Source organism: Prionailurus bengalensis, chromosome C1 (genome assembly GCF_016509475.1).
Source record: "Prionailurus bengalensis isolate Pbe53 chromosome C1, Fcat_Pben_1.1_paternal_pri, whole genome shotgun sequence".
NCBI classification, from domain to species: domain Eukaryota; kingdom Metazoa; phylum Chordata; class Mammalia; order Carnivora; family Felidae; genus Prionailurus; species Prionailurus bengalensis.
This window is the reverse complement of record NC_057345.1, coordinates 188,782,233-188,803,101: the sequence shown is the minus strand read 5'-3', so window position 1 is coordinate 188,803,101 and position 20,869 is coordinate 188,782,233. Positions and strand designations below refer to the sequence as shown.

The window sequence follows — 20,869 nt, the reverse complement described above, 5'->3', positions numbered from 1 at the left end:
GGCAGCAAAATGTCTGCAGCTCTCAATCACGCTCATCACCACCTGTTACCATGGAATTGGTCGGGTAGTTAGGACCCGACGACTGCGTGTTACATCATCGCCCAAGCGCTTTTAAGGACTGGTGGCTCCGCCCTGTCCTAAGGGAGGGGCAGTACTCCTGAGGGCTTTACCCACAGTGCCTAAGGCCTTTTGGCTAATTTTGATCGCTATCAGACGCCGTCGGCGTCTAACCCTACCTATTTTTCAGGGGCAATCCCCGAGCACCTTCACCCAAGCTAGCCGCCCTGCAACCCCGCCCCTTCACGGAGGCCCCGCCCCTCGTGAATCAGCTGATCTCAGGGACCCGCTGGGTTGTGAAGCTCGCGCCGGATGCAGACTGGGGTGCTGCGGGTGGAGCGTCAGGTGAGCGAGCGTGAGTCCCGGCTCGGCCCTTGGCTTCGCAGGGCTGATAGGCCGGGCTGTCCTGTGTGCGGGAGGCCGGGGGTCCCAGAGAGAGGCGAAGGCGCAGGCCGAGGCCCGGGAGCGCCCTTGGTGACTCACAGAGACGGCGCCCGCGTCTTCCAAAAAGCCTGCGTCCGACCGACGGCGCCTGCCCGCCAAGGAGCACCCGTGGCGGCCCCTTGTCCCGGCCCCAGGTTCTCTCACTCGCCCCCTACCTCCCTCGTCAGACGGGCGACACTGCATTGGTCTCAGCGGCGCGAAAGTGTTTCACGACCCCCCCGCCCCCCTTCCCGCTTCCACCCACGCTGCCTCCTTTACTCATTCATGAGGATTTATTGACTACCCACTCCAGACGCCTAGCAGGTACACCGGAATCCCTGGCCTCGAACCTCGGTGAGTGTCCCAGACGGGTTTGCCCCAGGTTGCAGATCTCGGTGAGGGGTGGACCTAGTGTTTCCGTGGCTCGAGAGGGCGGTTGCAGAAAATGAAAATGACTCTGATATTAAGAATTAGTAGTTTAAGCAAGTCCTTTGGCGTGTCAAGTGAACCATCAGAGGGTGAGAAGTTCTTTGAAGAAACGAAGGCAGGAAAGTAACATAGGGTCTCATTAGGAAATTGTACTGACGCTGGTGTTGGGTCTTTTGGGTAATAGGGCTACTTTAGAGACAAGCAGCTATAGGTTGGCAGCAGTGTTGTACTCCTGCTTAGGGCTTTGATAATGAGGGAAGAAGAAAAACACACTGGCTGAAGCGGCATATTCACGAACAGTATTCTCTCTAGTTTAGGAGGGAAAAGGAAATAACTGTTAAACACAAACGCAGATCCTTAGTCTATTGCCTTTTAGATTTGTTCGTGGCCGTAAATGCTCTTTAAGGATTTAAAGAATAAAATTGTGTGATGTGTGTTTATTCTGAACAGGTATCAAAATTCAGTAAGGTTATTGGCCCAGTTTTTCCCCCAGTTTATCATAAATATGAATGATTTGGAGTGACCACTTGACCTTTGAGTTAATGAGTTAACTAAGCAATTTAAAGCAGTAAAAAATTGGCTTTTACAGTAAATTGCAGTATTTTAATCTCAATAATATAAGCATAGTGGTTAAGATCCTAGGCTTTGGATATGGGCATACCTGACGACATATCCACTTATATCTTTGATTTGGGGAAAGTTACTTCTCTGTATCATTTTCTTTAATTCTAAATTGAGAATTAAGGTACCTTCCTCATAATAGCATCTCTACGTTTAATGGTTCGTGTATATCTGTTAGAGTGTCTGGCAATGGTAAATATTCAGTACATATTACCTATTTTTATAATAATTTCTTCTTCCACTATTTCATGACCTACACTGACTCACTTTCTTCTAAGTGGGAAAGAGCACTGAATATTTTTAGAGAAAAACTATAATTCACTTTTTATTTTTTAATTTATTTTATAATTTATTTATTGTTTGTTTTTAAATGTTTGTTTATTTTTGAGAGAGGGAGAGAGAAAGGGAGGGGCAGAGAGACAGGGAGACAAAGGATCAGAAGCAGGCTCTGTGCTGACAGCAGCAAGCCCTATGTGGGGCTCAAACTCATTAACCCTGAGATCATGACCTGAGCTGAAGTTGGACACTTAACTGGCTGAGCCACCCAGGGGCCCCTATAATTCAGTTTTTAATTCAAGGGATGGTTTCCAGATAATTTTATGACACATTGACTTATAGTTACAGAAAATATGATTTCTGGTTGGTCTGTATAACTTTGGTATTCAGTAAGGGTATTTTAATGTGGAGGAGATGCTTTTGAAATCTATACCTAGTTTAAATTTATTACTTAGGGGGCGCCTGGGTGGCTCAGTCGGTTAAGAGTCTGACTTTGGCTCAGGTCGTGATTTCTCGGTTTGTGGGTTCGAGCCCCGCGTCGGGCTCTGTGCTGGCAGCTCAGAGCCTGGATCCTGCTTTGGATTCTGTGTCTCCCTCTTTCTCTGCCCCTCCCCTGCTCACACTCTGTCTCTCAAAAATAAATAAACATTTAAAAAAAGTAAATTTATTAGTTTGCAAACTGTAGTATTGGCATATTCAAGGTTCATAGTTGTAGCAAGAATAATTCAAAGGTGTTTGACAGTATTAACATTTGAAAAGATAATGATCAAGAAAATAAAGTACCAAATGGGTCATTTTGGTGGGGGGGGGGGTGGGTAGGGTTCAGTTGCATCATGCAAGCCTCTTGTTTTTTAAGTAGATACAAGCAATGTGAACTGAAATCCCTTCTGCCCAGATTGCAGCCTTTCAAAATTTCGGTTATCATTTGAGACATCTTTGGGCATTTTGACTGTTGAAGACACAAGAATGTGTTAAAAACTTCACCAAGACATGATTTCAGTTTCGTGTGGGTAGGTGGAAAGAGTACTATTAATCTACTTTTTTTATTAAAAAACATGGGTTTGATGCAGTATTGCTGCATCCATTCTAAAGGAGTTTCCAAAGAATATTTCTGACTTGTAAAAACCTTCTATAATCCTGTATTAACATGACACTAGGTAAGGTATGAGTTAAAAAAAAAAAAAACAACAACCACAAAGGAAGGTAAAGACTGGTGATTATTGAGATGGTGTAAAAGAAGGCCTGTTTTTGTGTCGTATGAGGTTGAACCCCTTTCTCAGACACTCAGAGGAGTGCTGTGAGGATTTTAATGACTTTTAGATCATTTAGCCCTTTTTATAACTTTGTGGAATTAAACCTTGCACATAGTCCAACTGTATGAGAGATTTTTCTGGTAGAGCTTTTTGGTTTTTTTTTTAAACAATTTTTTTTCTTGTCACTCTTCTCCATTGATCCACCAGATAATTCAGTCATCAGTAATAAGAAAGTAGTAGATTTTGTAGGATATCAGTCCTTAAGAAAATACGCCAGGGTAACCACAAATAAAATAGTAACAAATTCTGACATGGTTCTTTTTAGTGTTGCATTTATTTTCCTATACCAATCTCTTACTCATTCCTCTGTGTATGTCATAGTGCTGTCTTTACCTAGTGTCTTGATGTTTCTTGCATCACACAATTGGTAGATAAGCTGAACAGTTGGTAAAGTAGCTGAACTAACTGATCCAAGTGGGTAGAACAAAAATATTTAAATTAGTCAGGTAATTACTCCTTGTTTGGGCTCTTGTAAAGTTATTCTTTAATGTATTAAAGACTTTTTTTTTTTGAAGGAAACGTATAGTTCTCTCAACTCATGAGAAAAAGACTGGGTCTGTTTCATAGAATTTCACTTGGCTGCCAGTGAATTATGTTCAAAGAGATCAACTTTAGTCTCATTAATTCCACAAATTATTCAACTCATGCTTCCCTTATTACGTATTTAAACTATAAAAATTATTTATTAAATAAAAATTATTAAATTCAAAGATTTTTTTCTTCTGAGTCATCATGCATTTCTTTGTTTCACATGAACTCCCTATTAGGAAGGTGGGGGTTAGACCCAATAATGGCATCTGGCTGGGTAACTTTCATTCCAGGGTTCTTCCACAACTTAAATTTTTGTTGAGCTGAATTCTTAACTGAACTTAGGACAATTGCCCAAGCAAATATGTAACAAAGATGATAATAGCAGCTCTCAAAATAGCAATAAAGTAAAATAATCCAGCTGCACTTTAGTGGGAAAGGGATAAACTGTGGTTTATTAATACAATGAAATACTATCCCTTAGTAAAAATGATGTATACTTATTAATGTGGATATATCTCAAGTGTATAATAGTGAAGAAGCAAGTTGCTAAAGGATGTATATGATGCATTTATGTAGTTTTTTTTCTTTTTTCTTTTTTTAAGTTTATTTTTGTGAGAGAACATGTGCATGCTCGCATGCGCTGGAAGTGGGGGGGGGGGGGGAGAGAGGGGGAGAGAGAGAGAGAGAGAGAAAGAAAGAATCCTAAGCAGACCACACTGTCAGCACAGAGCCCAACTCTGGTCCTGTTCTCAGGAACCAACCATGAGATCATGACCCCAGCTGAAATCAAGAGTCAGATGCTCAACAACTGAGCCATTCAGGCACCTGGCATTTATGTAGTTTTAAAACAGTATAGCTTACATTGGTATATATCAATACATATGTATCTAATGAAAGTACATGAAAGTATAAGACCATATATGGAAATGAGACACATTAAGTTTAAGAATAGTGGCTAACTCTGGAAGATAGGTTTGGGTGGTGCTCTTTCAGAAATCTGTGTAACTTTTCCTTCTATTTTAAAAACAGCTGAAGTATTTTGAATATAAAAATATGTTAATTAATATGTTAAAACTGAGTGATGGGTAGGTACATGGATTTGCTCATTTTTTTACAGATTTGTGTATGATTAACAGTTTGTACCATCCCTGGACTGGTGGCCAGTTTTTGTAAATAAAGTTTTATTGGAACACACACACACACACACACACAAACACACACACCTACACACACAGTTTGTGAAACTAGCACTTGAAAATTTTTAATTTAAATTCTATATAATTAAAGAGAAATTTTGTAAAAATACAATTTTTATTGGGGTACCTGTATGGCTTAGTTGGTTAAGAGTCCAGCTCTTGGTTTTGGCTCAAGTCATGATCTCACGGTTCATGAGATCAATCCCTGTGTCCAGCTCTGCACTGATAGCACAGAGCCTGCTTGGGATTCTCCTTCTCTCTCTGCCCCTTACCCCCTCAAATAAATAAAACATTTTTTAAAAATACAGTTTTTATGTATAATTAGGGCTTTCTTCCAGTATGTTTTATTTTACTTTTTAGTCTCAAAGTAGTTGACTCTGGAAAAAATAATTCTTTTCCTTCTGCAGTAGGGAAAGAATGTGTCAGTGTAGTTCCACTGTGTAAAGCTTTTCTAAGGAGAGAAGACAGACCAATTATTTAGTCAATTTTATTTTCCTTTTGACTTGTGCCCCTAGGAAAATGCTTTTCTTAAGATGAGGAATACTGCTTCTTATAAGGCTGCAGAGGAATTTAAATTCTAGAGACTCTTGGGGAATGCAGGCATATACTGATCATGACCTCTCAAAGGATAGGGAAGCAGATTGTATCATAAAACCCTAAAAGGAATTTGATCAGAGTGACTCAGATGCAAAATTACCACAGATATAATGTGGTCATTAACACTTTTTAAAGTTTGGGTTGGTTATATTTTTATTACAGTGTGGTAAAACTGATTTTATACTGTGAATGCGGTGTCTAGTTATTGCTCAAAGATAATTAATTCTCTCTTTATAGGTATCAATAAGTAAACATGATGAGAATGCGTTAAATGGTTTGAGTAGTGAATAATAAATTTAATAGCCAGTTCCTAGTATAACCTCAGTATTTAAACTTGTGAGTTAAAAATATTTCATTCCTGATCAAGAATACCTGTTGCTAGCTCTTTAAAAATAAGTGAAACCTATATTTCCAGAGCACTGTTTTTTGGCATGTATACTCCCTGTCGAGTTATGTGGCCCTGTGATTACCTTAAGCTCTAGATGTTATTGATTGATAAAATAAGCCAACATGCTTTGAACCGTGTTTCTGTAATATTGCCTTTTTTAGAAAAAATTGTGGCCATTTAAATGAAAGAACAGTGGCAAAATATTAAAGGAATAAACAATTTGTATCAGAAATTATATTCTATCATATAATAGACATGAATTGTTGCAGTACCTGAGAATTTGAAATTCAATTCCTGGTATTTTTTTTTTTCCTAAATATAATTTATTGTCAAGTTAGCTAACATACAGTGTATACAGTTTGCTCTTGGTTTCGGGAGTAGATTCCCATGATTCATGGATTACATACAACACCCAGTGCTCCTCCCAACAGGTGCCCTCCGCAACGGTCATCATCACCCATTTCCCCTCATCCCCGCCCCCCTTCAACCCTCAGTTTGTTCTCTGTATTTAAGAGCCTCATATGTTTGCCTCCCTCTCTGTTTGAAACTATTTTTAACCCCTTCCCTTCTTCCATGGTCTTCTGTTAAGTTTCTCAAATTCCCCATATGAGTGAAAGCATATGATATCTTTCTCTGACTTATTTCATTTAGCATAATACCCTTCAGTTCCATCCATGTTGTTGCAAATGGCAAGGTTTCATTCTTTCTCATTGCCAAGTAGTATTCCATTGTACATACAAACCACATCTTCTTCATTCATCAGTTGATGGACATTTAGCTTCTTTCCATAATTTAGCTATTGTTGAAAGCACTGTGATAAACATTGGGGTACATGTGCCCCTATGAGTCAGCACTCCTGTATCCTTTGGATAAATTCCTAGTACTGTTATTACTGGGTCATAGGGTAGTTCTATTTTTAATTTTTTGAGGAACCTCCACACTGTTTTCCAGAGTGGCTGCCCCAGTTTGCATTCCCACCAACAGTGCACAAGGGTTCCCGTTTCTCCACATCCTTGCCAACATCTGTTGTTTCCTGAGTTGTTCATTTTAGCCACTATGACTGGTGTGAGGTGGTATCTCAATGTGGCTTTGATTTGTATATCCCTGATTCAATTCCTAGTATTGTACTACGCATCAAAATGTTTTATTTTATTTATCTGGAAAAATTTACCTTAAAAAAAATTTGCATTGGATACAAAATGGAGCTAAGTGGGCATCACTAGGCATTTATTTTACCAAGTTTAAACACAACCTCCCCATGGGTAATATCCATTTTAGAGGATTTTCACAATCAGTAGAGTGCAGTGTTAGTACTTTATAGGGTGAAAATAAGCAGGCCATAAAAAAGACTATGAATCTTTAGTGTCCCTGATGGCACCAAAAAGTGTCTCCATGTACTAAGGAGAAAGAGGCTGTTCATTCCTGGGTTATATAACATTTGTGAACTGACATGAAATAAAAGGATCTTAATTCCCTTAATTAATGCTAAGGGAATACCATTAGCAAATTATGAGTTTCTACTGTGTAATTAGACACTTTACTTTTATGTATGATACTGACTTTTATTACAGGTACTAGAAATCTTCTACATCATTTGGAAACCCATGGATTGGAATTTAAGACAAAGCGCTATCTTTCCCTGAGTACTCACTTAAATGTAGCCTGTTTGTACCTAGTGATTACTATGGATACGAGAATGTACCAATGAATAAGTCATAGTTTCTGACCTCTCAGGAGTTTATAATATATTTTAAATCAATGATTTTGGGGGGAGGGATTATTCCATTAGTAACAACATTATAGATAAGTACTTTCTAGGCTAGCCTACTGACTGACTTTATTCACTGCATTAACTTACTGGATTCTTGAACCCTGGGTCAGTATTTAAGGGGCTAGTCAGCTCCCATAGTGGTATCAGGCATTGCTTTCCAGTTAGGGCTGGGAGACCTGGGTTTTGAAGTGGCCTCATCCTTTGGTGATTGGTTTGTCAAGGCTGCAGTGCAAGATGAGTGTTCCTCAACCTTCATTAGTGGATGGTAAAGGCTTTGGTGGTGGTATATCCAGGAAGTAGCAGTTGTTGGTGTATAGATTAGTTGTAAGTCAGGTGTTTGAGTCAAAAGTTGCCTTGATCCATGTGTAAATATATTGACTGAGTCTCTAAAAGAAAATATTTATTCAACAATAACCATGTGTGCAATGCCATAGTGTCTTAAAAGTATTGTTTACTGCATCCACAAATGTAAACTGTGGTTTACTACATTTTAATAAAATGCAGCCAATTCAAACTTTAAAAAAGTGTAAATGCATGAAATCTGTAGTAATTTTATTTTGCATTCAGTGTATGTCCAAGTTTCTTTCAGGGCATTATGATACAGTTTACCACTCTATTATTTATTGTCGTTCTGTCTTAATGTCTTATTATTCTAATCTCCAAGTATCATTACTCTTGTAGTTACAGTTATTGCAATAGTTTTAATCAATATACCTATTTTAAACCAGTAAGTGAGATATGAGGATAAGACTGAAAGTGCTCAACTTTGCTGCTTTTTTTATGCTTTCAGGGTGCTGTCCATATAGAGAGCCATCATTCTTCTCAGAAAGACAGAACATGATAGCATGTAAACTTCTTAAGGACAGGAACTCCTTTATTTATGTGGGCCTAATCTATCTACAAATACTTATTGAGTACCAACAGTATTATACATCAGGACTATGTTAAGTAGCTGGGCTATCCTAGAGAATAAGATATTTTTGGCTTTCATAGAAATTTTAGACTGGCATACCTGGAACATAATAGATGAAAAAAATACATGTGGTGTTGTTGAAATTTTAGCATTTGAGAGTTAATATACTTATGACTCATAAATTTATCTTTCACTAAATCATTAAGGGAAGAGGACTTTATCCAGAGAATAAAGTTTATTAGAGATGAATAAATAGAATCCTACATTATTTTAATTTTCTCTTTGCATTTGAGAGAATAGTCCACTATTCTGTTCCACAGAATAGTCCACATTTCTGTTCCACATTAATTTTTTAAAAATTTGTATTCTGCCTTGTTTCTAAAAGGATTTAATGCAGTATATGAAAATCTATAATATGGCAAGATAAAGAAACGGAATGACTGGAGCCGGGAATGAGATTAGAATAGATAGCACACGTATACTGGGAAGTCCTACTCACTTACACATACCATCATATGGGACTTTTTCTCTCAACACTAAATCTGTAATCCTGTCTGTATCTGTTAAATATATGTGTGTATCTATAATCTGTATCTGTTTCCTTTCTTATTAAAACGTCAGCCCTTCCTCTTGTGAAAGATCAGTCCCAAAACGTGTTCTGGATGTCATCCTCTTTCATTTTGTCCAGGACTTTGGTTCTGCCCTCTGTCCTCTTGAATCTAGGATTGGTGTCATTGTCAATGCAAACATGTTCAGCTGTCTTATCTCCCCAACCGTACACATACAGGAAACACCCTTTATCTTCACGTTCTTCTCCAGCTTCTGCTCTATTTCTCTGTCATTTCAGCAGAGTTTTTCAAAAGAATTCTTTATATGAACTTAATTTTCTTGTCCTCACCCCCCATTTATAGTCAACCTACTCCAATCTGGTTTTCAGTCCCCTGCCACCACTGAAACTTTGACCATGCTCAACAGTGATATCTGTGTTGGCATATCCACTGGACAGATTTTTGTTCTTAACCTGAGACCCCAGCTGCATTGACCTAATCAACCAGGCCTTCCTCCTGGAAACACTCTGCTTTGCTTTTATGTGCCCCACAGACTCATGCTTCTTCCACCTTTCAGATCACTTCTCACTCAGTTGTCATTGCTAGTTCCTCATCCTATCCAATCTGTAGATGCAGAAGCTCCTTACAGGTTGGTCCTGTCCCTTTCCTTTCTCCTATTACACACCCAGTGATGTTGTTATCCATTGTTTTGATTTCACATATTATCTATATGCCTTCCCAAGTTTATATCAATAGCTGAGACCTTTTTTCTGAACTCCATACTCACATATTCAGCTGCTCTTCATAGGTATTCTAGTATTTCTCACTGCCATCTTGAACATAAAAAAAAACTTCTTCAGATTCCTATCTTTTTTACTTTTCCCGTTTTGGCAAATGGTACCACTAACACACAGTTGTTCAAGGCAGAACCTAGAAATCATTTTTGATACCTCCTTCTCCTTTATCCTCCACTTACGTCTAATGTATTACCAAGTCGTAGTTGTTCTAGGACAAAGGACCTCTCATTTGTTTACTGGTTTCTCTTTTACCAAGTTGGCAGCCTTTTATGAAATTAAAAGCGCTCAGGCTTCCTTCTTCCAGTGAGAAGATGAGCCAGGTGAGTGTTTGCAGGCAGGCTACTCCCTGCAAAATTAATCTGGGCACTATATGCAAGTATGTTTACCATAAAATAGACTTAAAACTTTTGAGACAAATGTAAATCATCACCATTAGAATGCATAGTTAAAGCACTTATAGAAGGTCTTGTAAGCAACGCAGCTTTCCAGTATACTCTTCAAGATGAAGTTGATGTTAAAAGTACATAAAAGAAAGTAAAGGAAGTATAAAATAGTTAAAAGTTGCGGACTCCCACCAAAAATGATAGTTGTTTTAGATTACAGGTTCCTAGTGGCACCTGGGTGACCTCAGTCGGTTAAGTGTCTGGCTCTGGATTTCAGCTCAGGTCATGATCTCGCGGTTCGTGAGTTTGAGCCCCACGTGGGGCTCTGTGCTGACAGCTCAGAGCCTGGAGCCTGCTTCAGGATTCCGTGTCTCCCTCTCTCTCTAGTCTTCCCCTGTTCGTACTCTGTCTCTCTCTCAAGAATAAATAAACATTAAAAAAAATTTTAAATGAATCTGGTTTTGTAGTGTAATTCATAGAACTTAATAGCTGGAGGGGATGCTAGAGTCTCTTTTGCTCATTTTACAGGTGACTTTGATCTCTGGAAAGGCCGTGCAAGGCAAAAGAGGACCCCGGATTTTTGACTGTACAATACACAGTTTCTTTTTTTTTTAATGTTTATTTGCTTTTTGAGAGCGAGAGAAAGAGAAACAGAGTGTGAGCGGGGGAGGGGCAGAGAGAGAGAGGGAGACAGAATCTGAAACAGGCTCCAGGCTCTGCACTATCAGCACAGAGCCTAATGCAGGTCTTGAACCCATGACCCATGAGATCATGACCTGAGCTGAAGTTGGACACTTAACTGACTGAACCACCGAGGCACCCAAACACAGAGCTGGTTTAATATAATAAAGACCTATGAAGGAAAGTTACTATAATAGAAGAAAAGTAGCAGAGTTTAGGGATTCTGTTCCTCAAAGGAATGTAGAATGAGAACCTTAAAATTCACCTGGTAAGATATATCCCCAGAAGAAGCCCCATGATTAGACAATTTTGTAACAATTAAAAATGTGGAGCAATGAAAGAGGATACAAAAATCTAAATGCGATTTGAATGCTTAAGGCAAATCTTAAAGATTTCCTGGATTGGGGATCATAAAAATATTAGAAAAACAAAAATTTTGGGTTTACTTTCTCTATATGGATACACAGTTGAGAAAGAATGTTAGATTAAATAGAGTTGGTAAATGCCACTAAATATAAATTTAAGTATGTAAGGTAAAACTTTATAACATAAGCTTCCCACATTTATCTGCAATATTTTTTTTAGTTATGTTTCCTTAGCAGTCATTTCTTTTTCCCTTTGCTGTCTTTGAGACTTAGGCAGACCTGTCTTCTTGTAAGTCAAACATAATAAATACCATTAAAACAAAGTGAGATAGATTTATAAATACTAATCTAGGAAGATGTGTACAAAATAGTATATTGGCTAGCTTTCTGTTGCTATTTAACAAATTGCTACTAATTTAGTGGCTTAAAATAACACAGACTTACTATTTTGCAACTCCTTAGGTTAAAAGTGTAACACCAGTCTTGCTGGGCTAAAATCAAGGTGTCAGCAGGGCTGCTTTCTTTTCTGGGGGCTCATGGAGAGAATCTGTTTCCTTGCCTTTTCCAGCTTCTAGAGACCACCCCCATTCTTTGGCTTATGCTCCCCACCTTCCCTTCTTCAAAGCCAGCAGTGAAGAATCTCTGACATGTTTCCTTCAACTCTCTCTCTCTCTTTCTCCTTTTGTCTCCCTCTTCCACTTTTAAGGATGTTTGTGATAACCACGCAGATAACCAGGGTAATCTCCCTCTCCTAAGGTCAGCTGATTAGCAACCTTAATTCCCCTTTGCCCTTAACCTAACTTATTCACAGGTCTGGGCATTAGGATGTGGACATCTTTGGGAGGAGCCATTATTCTGTAGCATATATAGTATTTATATTGCCTAGTATTTATAGTTATTTACTATAATGAAAGTTTCAGAACAGTTTCTATGGTTTTAATTCCATTTGGATTTGAAAAAAATGTGTGGTGGTAAAAAAAAAATACGGCATAAGATGAAAACCACGTTAAGAAATCTTTGTATTCAAAAAATGTGGCACTAAAAGAGGAAAAAGGTTGACTGTTTTATTCACTTCGCTAAAAGGTTCTCAACATTTTTGATTGTCAGGTAGTAGGATAAAATCCACTTTACATCCAGTGAATCAGTGATGGGAGGCAAAGTGTGCTTGTGCACTTCCACACCCTCCCAGAGGAGTTCTCTGCTTTTTACTGGTACTGTTTAACTTTAATCAAGGGAGCAGTTAGTTACTCCTTGATCTCTGACAGATAAGCACAGGTTAGATCTGTCTTCAGAATTTCTCTGTACACCGTGAACTGTACATTTTAGTAAAAGCTAATCATCACACACAAGGCATAGTACCACTTAATCATCATATTTATTAAATTAATAGCATTTATTAAATCTATTCAGGTATATGTTCTGTTTACATGGTACCCTTCATCCAACTTTGAATGATTCACCATCTTTCTAAAATAAGCATTAGGTAGAGAGTAATTTCCTCCAGATATACAGATGGTAAACGGTAAGAATTCACAGGCAACCTGGAGTAAACAGATGGCTCTTACATCACTCCTGCTGGTGTGGGCTGTTTCCAGACTACAGTGACCATGCCATATCCTTTGCAGAAAAACCATACATTTGGCCCGAGTATTTTTATGGTTCTCACAAATAAAACATCATTGCCTATATTTTCATTTTTTTGGTGCCCTTAAAAATGTGAATTTTTGGGGCGCCTGGGTGGCGCAGTCGGTTAAGCGTCCGACATCAGCCAGGTCACGATCTCGCGGTCCGTGAGTTCGAGCCCCGCGTCGGGCTCTGGGCTGATAGCTCAGAGCCTGGAGCCTGTTTCCATTCTGTGTCTCCCTCTCTCTCTGGCCCTCGCCCGTTCATGCTCTGTCTCTCTCTGTCCCCAAAAATAAATAAACGTTGAAAAAAAAAATGTGAATTTTTAGTTGAATGCTTTGAGCATTTTTGTCTGCTTGTTTATTTTCTGTCTCTTCATTAAACAATGAGTTTCTAAACTGATGGGTCATGATATTCGTGCCATAATTTTCATATAGCTCTGTACTATTAAATGGCAGATTTTGAAACAGCTATTTTATTTTTTTAATTAATTAATTTATTTTGATAGAGAGCAAACAAAGGTGGGGTAGAGAGAGAGGGAGAGTGAGAAAATCTCAAGCAGGCTCTGCACCACCAGTGCAGAGCCCCATGTGGGGCTCGAACTCATGAACCTTGAGATCATGACCTGACCTGAAATTAGGAGTTAGATGCTTAAGTGACTAAGCCACCCAGGTGCCCCTGAAACATATTTTGAAATCCAAATTTCTTTCTTCCAGCCCTTTGGACTGTGGTTTTGAATGGAGGTTGATATGTGGAAAATACTGCTAGTTCCAATAAATAGAAAAGATTCTAATTTTAATGGTGTGATTTTTTTTTGTGTGTGTGCATTGCTGAAAAATGTAAATTAAAACTACCTGAGTCTGAAACATTACTGAAGAGATTTTAGAAATTCTTTCCCAATTGGTATTTACATGTTCATGTGTTCCAGAAGCATTTTAAAAGTAACCTTAATGTATATGAAATAAATATTTAACACTGAGTTTTCAGATTGAACTTCCTTCTTTATACTAAAAGCCAAAACCTGTTGCCTGACAAAGTACATCTTAATTGTAGGTAGTCTTTTCTTCCTTTGACATTATATTTGGTAGTCAATAGGCATTTTTATAAGCTCAGTGGGCAGGCTCAGTCTAGATATTCAACTTTGGCAGGCGGGATATGAAATAGTTGAAATAGTTTCACTGCATATTTATTGCCCAGTGAATGTGCACTTGTTAGAGGGCTGTCCTTTTTTTTTTTTTTTTTAATCTGAGAAATGAAGTAGCAAAATATTCTTTCATTGCTCTTTGTGCTTACCTGTGTTTTGCCATTTAGGTCTTTATATGCCTTTTGCAAAAAAGAAATGATTTGGTAATGGAGTGCTGCTGCCCCTGACCGATGGACTCAAAGAAGAGAAGGTAAAACCATTTTTTCCTTCTCCCTTATCCTTCTAGGAAAACGCAAACGATTCTACATATGTGTAGCTTCTCTTCAGTTTAATTTCTTGTTCGTGGTTAATAAGTAGGAATAGTGACATTTGTGTTGATTGGTAAAGAGAGAAAGATACTAAAATAAAGCTGATTAATGATCAGCTTTGTTGCTAGTTTCTTTCTTATGCTTATAAAAAGGCACGAGGTGTCTTCATCTTCTTAAAGCTTTTGAAGCCATTTTTTCCCACAATTTTAGATCTTCAGACAAAGCCTTATTAATTTTAATCATCTTCTATCCCTAGAAAACTAGTCATGGATGATATTTAAAAAGGAGGATTAAGTTTGCGGCTTTCCTTTCATAAAACCATGGTTATGCCTAATCATAATTTAGAGGAATATTACCTAGCAAAAATAGAGAAATCCCTAGATATTATAAAATAAATAAAACCATAAAAGTTTCTGTGCCTCATTAAAAAATTGGCACTAGTGTTCTAGAAAAAAAGAAAATGAAAACATATCATCAGTGTCAAGACAGGGAAACTTGGTGTAAAGGAAATCTAGGGTATTTTATTATGCCTCTTTCTTAGAAGGGGAGGCAATTATAGTATGGTTATTATTATGAAGTTGTGTGTTTTATGTTCTTTGCACTAGAGTCATCACATGGATAGAATTCTTTGGCTAAAACATTAGTAAAGCACGCAGAGTTTTACTGTTGCTGGTATAAATTTGATTCTTAAAAATTCGAATAGCAATTATAGAGCTTAGTGTAACATAAAATATGGATCACTTTTCCTTCTTACCAGATACTTTTTAGTACATTAAAAACTAAAATTTTAAAATAAGACTCCAACTTGGGACATGCTGTAACTTTACTATCTAAACAAGGACTTAATATATTGAGAAGTTAGAATCTTAAAATTTTGTGCTATTAAATCTAAAACTTCAAAAAATAGCCCAGATTTTGTTTGCTCCTTAGATATAGAGTTAAGTAATTTGTGGGTTTAGATTGTCCTCAAGCGTTTTATGTAAACAGTTGTTTTATTTCTGCCCCTGTTCCTAAGCAAAGCATTAAATAGGTGCTAAACCATCTGACCCAGTCACCTGTGCTGGTAAAAGGTACAGATCTAATGAAATATCCCCCCAAAATACAGTTTTAATTACAGGAACAATTAAGTGGTTTTTCTTAATGTTTGTAGCTCAGTAGAGGCAGAAGGATCCAAAGAAAGAGGCCTGGTCCATGTCTGGCAGGCAGGATCCTGTTCTTTAGCACCAGAGAGATTGCCAGGCTGGGGAGGAAAGACTGTTCTTCAAGCAGCCCTGGGAGTGAAACATGGAGTTCTTCTGACTGAAGGTATTGAAAAGTGTGGCTTAACAAATACTAACTGAAATGCTAACAATACCTGGGTGTGTAAGGGAGTTACTGGACAATACCTGGGTCAGGTAAGGGAGTTACTGGATACCAGGAATTCTTAATGAAGTTCGTTGGAGCTTAGACGGTTTTTGTTTTCAAAATATGTCCTTACTTCCTTTATCAGAAATCAGAGTAGTTCTTAAATTTGAGATACATTATAACTAGAATAAAAGGGAGAATTATAGTTTGTAAATTTTATAGCAATAAGTACATGAAAAATTAACTTTTGAAACATTCAGAAACTCTTTTGTTGGACCTTTATTAAATGTGTCAGAATGATAATGCTAATAATAGCTAACGTTTATTAAACAGTGATGCATGCCAGGCACTGTACTGAGCACTTTATGTGTCTTACCTGATTGAGTCTTCACACAACCACCTTATGAGGTAGCTAGTGTTGTTGTCCTCACTTCACAGATGAGGAAGTTGAAGGTTAGGGAGGTTAAATAATTTCCACAAGCCCACACAGCTATTGGAGTGTCAGAGTCAGGATTGGAATTCAGAGAGTCTGATTCCAAAGCCTCTTTTTAAGCTGCTTGGCTGTCTTGTCTCAGTACAGTTTTTCTTAGACATAAACAGCAGCTCATAAAAACATGTAATAAAATAAATCTATAAGAGATAGAAGCATAGGTTATAGTTTATAGAGTTGCCTTTAATTTTGATAGCAGTTTACCAACTCAATCATGGCAAATTTGGTTTGAGCTGGGACTGCCATCAACTAATTTATAAATTTCTGTTCCATAAGCATTTATTAAGTAGTTGATAATGTTTTGATATTTTCATTGTAGGAACTAAGGGAAAACAAATTCTAAGAAATAAAGCTTAAATCTGACCTTGGTAATTTTATGGGATACACATGGAATTCTTTCTAGCCTCTTTTTTTCTTTTTCTTTTTTTTAACTTTTTAATTTATTTTTGAGAGACAGAGACAGAGCTTGAATGGGGGAGGAGCAGAGAGAGAGGGAGACACAGAATCCCAAGCAGGCTCCAGGCTCTGAGCTGTCAGCACGGAGTCTGATGTGGGGCTCAAACCCACAAGCCATGAGATCATGACCTGAGCCAAAGTCGGACACTTAACCGACTGAGCCACCCTGGCAGCCCTAGCCTCTTTTTTATTATATCACTTTCGTTGTAATGATATACAATAAGAATATTATTATTATTAGGCCAGAATTTGGAAAAAAGCCTTATTGTAAAAAAAAGTGACCTGTTTTCAATACCTACTGTAGGGGCTTCAAAATACACAGTTCTCAAGCATGTGCAAGTAGAATTCTCTTGTTGTTTTATTAACTCTTCAGTAAGAGATTCAGGAATCCTTTATGAACGTGATCTTTAAACCTCTAGAATCATACCTAAAAGTGGGACAACAGAGGGAAAACATCTAAAAAATATAAATTGCCTATCATTGTTCATGTTTAAGCAGTGTCCTAGTCTTAAGTGTCAAAGTTACAAAAAAGATCTCACCTCACATAAGCGTGTAGTTTGAAATGGGAAAAAGATCTCTAGTGGTATCTTTTCCAGATGAGAAAATGGTACTCATGGAATGCTGGAAATTTTCAAGCTGCTTTGTCTCTATTCAGTTTGACTATTAGCTCATAATTCAGTGAGGACACTTCATTAAATCACTATTTTTGAGGTACTCCAGGTAGAAAAAAGGGAGGAGTTGTCTAAATATTTCTGTGCACTATTTCTCGTTCTAGTGGAATGATAATCATTGAAAGAGTTGGTGAACTGTTGCAAGTGTGTATTGCTGTATCTTTGGGGAAGAAAAGTTTAAAAGAACTTAATTAATGAGCTTATTTTCTCAGTATTTTTTATCCAAACTGGAAATTCCCTAATAAAAGCTCATGTGTTCCCTCTAGCCACTTTTGTGTTCTTTCTTACATAGATGTTCTGGTGAGTTAACTTGAGTGTATAAATATATTTGCTATTTTTGCCATGTATAATAGGCCCAAGATAAAGAATGCATTTTATTCATCATCAGCTCAATTGCTGTTTTGTGGGGGAACAAACTTGTATAAATTTATTTCATTATTTCCTTATTAATTAAAAAAAATGGATGAGTCTATGGTTATATGGAAAAAGAGGGATAGTCGGCATGGCTTAGTATTTTTCAAAACCCACGGCCAAGTCTTTATTTCCATTTGACTTTTTTAGGTAATACAGGTCATGTGCACATGCCCCTAAACTACCACAATACTTCAGAGAGATTACGACTTGATAGCACACCTGGACAGAAACAAGTCCTCATCATTCATGTGCCCAACTCACGGGCCCCTTTACTTGACTTTTAAAGCCAGCCAGTTGCCCTTTGTTCTAAAGCTAGCTAATCATAGTTTTATTGGGGATTTTTTGCTTGTTTTGTTTTGTTGTGACGATTTGCTTTTTAAACAAATGGCACCTCAGAAATGCTATATCATACACAATGTATATTCTGTGTAATATTTAAAATTATACATGGTATTCTACACGACATGAAGACAACCATGTCTTGTTAACACTGGTGCTTTCTTATGATCTGGAAGTATAAAGCTGATTTCTTAATTTTGGCCAAAATAAACCTCTAGTATTTTTATTCTAGTGCATAATTTTCTGCTGCTCTGACCTATTCAAATAGTAGTGAATGTTTTAGATGTTAGTCAATGTATCTATTTTATTCCCTGCTCATTTTATCTTATCATGGTCATTATTTTTGTCTTTGAACACTTGGAAACTGCTCCTGTAATAGCCTACAATGGTAGCCATTTGTAGTGGATCCATTCTAGGACTTTGTAGGATGAGGCTGAAGGAAAGGAATAATAACCCTTCATTTTCATTTGAAAGTAGCCTCCTCCAGTTGGTAGAATTCTCATTATTTTTCAGAATGTTACAAGGTGATATTTGTTAGAAGATGAATACCTGTGGAATATTCTATGCTTGAACCAAATTCTCTACAACTGTGCTTTTGAAAATTAAAAAAAAAAAAAAATCAGCAACAACCCTATTTTGTTAAATCTAGAGGGGCCAGAAGTTTGCTGATAAAATTTCTAGTTAATTCACTAACTCCTTCCTTTTTTTTTTTTTTTTTTTTTTTTTGTAACCTTCAGATGGTGAGGTCTACAGCTTTGGAACTCTTCCCTGGAGAAGTGAACCAGCAGAGATTTGTCCAAGTAGCCCCATTCTAGAAAATGCCCTGGTCGGGCAATATGTTGTTACTGTGGCATCAGGGAGTTTCCACAATGGAGCAGTGACAGAAAGTGGTGTAGTGTACATGTGGGGGGAGAACTCTGCAGGCCAGTGTGCAGTGGCTAACCAGCAGTATGTTCCAGAACCAAATCCTGTCAGCATTTCTGATTCTGAGACCAGTTCTTTGCTAGCAGTCAGGATTTTGCAGCTGGCATGTGGTGAGGAGCACACTCTGGCATTGTCAATAAGCAGAGAGATTTGGGCATGGGGTACCGGTTGTCAGTTGGGTCTCATTACCACCACCTTCCCGGTGACAAAGCCACAAAAGGTGGAACATCTTGCCGGGCGAGTGGTGCTACAAGTTGCCTGTGGTGCGTTCCACAGCTTAGCGCTTGTACAGTGCCTCCCTTCCCAGGATCTAAAGCCAGTCCCAGAAAGATGCAACCAGTGCAGCCAACTCTTAATTACTATGACTGACAAAGAAGACCATGTGATTATATCAGATAGTCATTGTTGCCCATTAGGTGTGACGCTGTCAGAATCCCAGGTAGAAAACCAGGCCAGCACTGCCATCAGCCCCTCCACTGAAACCCTGGACAACCAGGGAGAAGTATTTGAGAATACGCTTGTAGAAAATGATGTGCCTGTTGTTACCGATGCCACGAGAGGTGATGCCATTTCCTCCCAACAAGACACCATGGGAACAACTGAAATTTCTTCTGCCAGAAGTACACCATCTTACCCTGATACTCAAGCAGTAAATGAATACGTGCAAACACTGTCAGATCGTTCAGTAAGAGAGAACTCAGAGAACGGCGAAAAGCCAATGCCATCTCAGGTACCTGCTAAATTTTGTAATACAAAGGCATTTCTGGAGTAAACCATCTGAAGTTTTGTTTGTTTCTTTGTTTGTTTTTTGGCAACTTTAAAATGCTTAAGGCTTGAGTTTGACTGTAAATCTGTTTTATCATGCAATCCTAAATAAGGAAAACCTGGATTAATTCAGAATTACTTTTTATGTTCAAATTCTGCCCTTTAAGATATTGAAAGATATCATGCTGGGCTTCTTTTATAAGTAGCAAAATTTCATTTATTTTTTTCTAGTACTTCTTCTCCCATGGCTAAATATACTGAATTTTGGTGGGCTCCTGGGCACTGTTTTTGGTTTTGTTTTTTCTGAATACTTAAAAATTTTTTTTTTTTAACGTTTATTTATTTTTGGGACAGAGAGAGCATGAATGGGGGAGGGTCAGAGAGAGAGAGAGGGAGACACAGAATCCGAAACAGGCTCCAGGCTCCGAGCTGTCAGCACAGAGCACAGAGCCCGACGCGGGGTTTGAACTCACGGACCGAGAGATCATGACCTGAGCCAAAGTCGGATGCTCAACCGACTGAGCCACCCAGGTGTCCCTCTGAATACTTTTAATATAACTATGTATTTGCAAAGATTCATCTCACCTGTACTGTATTAACTCCAGATTCTGTAGAGAGAAGTCCTTTTCTTTTTTATTAGGGAAGATTACTATGTGGTAGATCCCTCAATTGTAGGCAAACTTAAAACCTCCTGGCATTAAATATTGTTTGAATTTTTTTCAGCTTACTGGGCTTTGTTGTGGGGCAGGGCATTAAAATTTTCTTCATCTTATTTAAACTACTGTCATTTTGAAAACTTATAAATGGAGGAAAGCTATTTACCAGTAGCATACAGTAACATTGGAGTCTCCCTGATTAAACCAAATTGTTTTAAAAGGATAATTTGTTTTTTACTCTTTGTGTAAGCCTTTCAGGTTTGTTTTTACCAGAACTCTAAGAAAATGAAACAAAACAGAAACCTCTAATCATAAAAGAACTGTCCTGTGGTGTTTATTCAGGTTTTTGAAATCACATACCTCTTGATTGTTTATTCGTGTTCTTTACTCTGTCAGGATAAGAACATGGCTTAGAGGTATTTTTAGAAATAGTTTTTATTTCACAG

The 20,869-nt window shown here is 37.9% G+C and overlaps 1 protein-coding gene across 9 annotated transcripts in view; it reads left to right on the top strand.

The window, feature by feature from the left end:
* Positions 1-290: 290 nt before the first annotated feature.
* The window catches only part of ALS2 (alsin Rho guanine nucleotide exchange factor ALS2), a 72,879-nt gene continuing 52,300 nt past the window's right edge, over positions 291-20,869 (top strand). For 6 of the 9 annotated variants that reach the window (XM_043577493.1, XM_043577491.1, XM_043577490.1 and 3 more), the window contains exons 1-4: positions 723-834; positions 14,224-14,306; positions 15,515-15,669; positions 18,816-19,732. In XM_043577493.1, the coding sequence (XP_043433428.1) occupies positions 14,287-14,306; positions 15,515-15,669; positions 18,816-19,732 (1,092 nt within the window). In that variant the 5' untranslated portion in view covers positions 723-834; positions 14,224-14,286. Of the gene's footprint in view, positions 403-722; positions 835-14,223; positions 14,307-15,514; positions 15,670-18,815; positions 19,733-20,869 lie in introns of those variants that run through there. The other 3 variants (XM_043577494.1, XM_043577492.1, XM_043577489.1) reach the window with 1 other exon arrangement.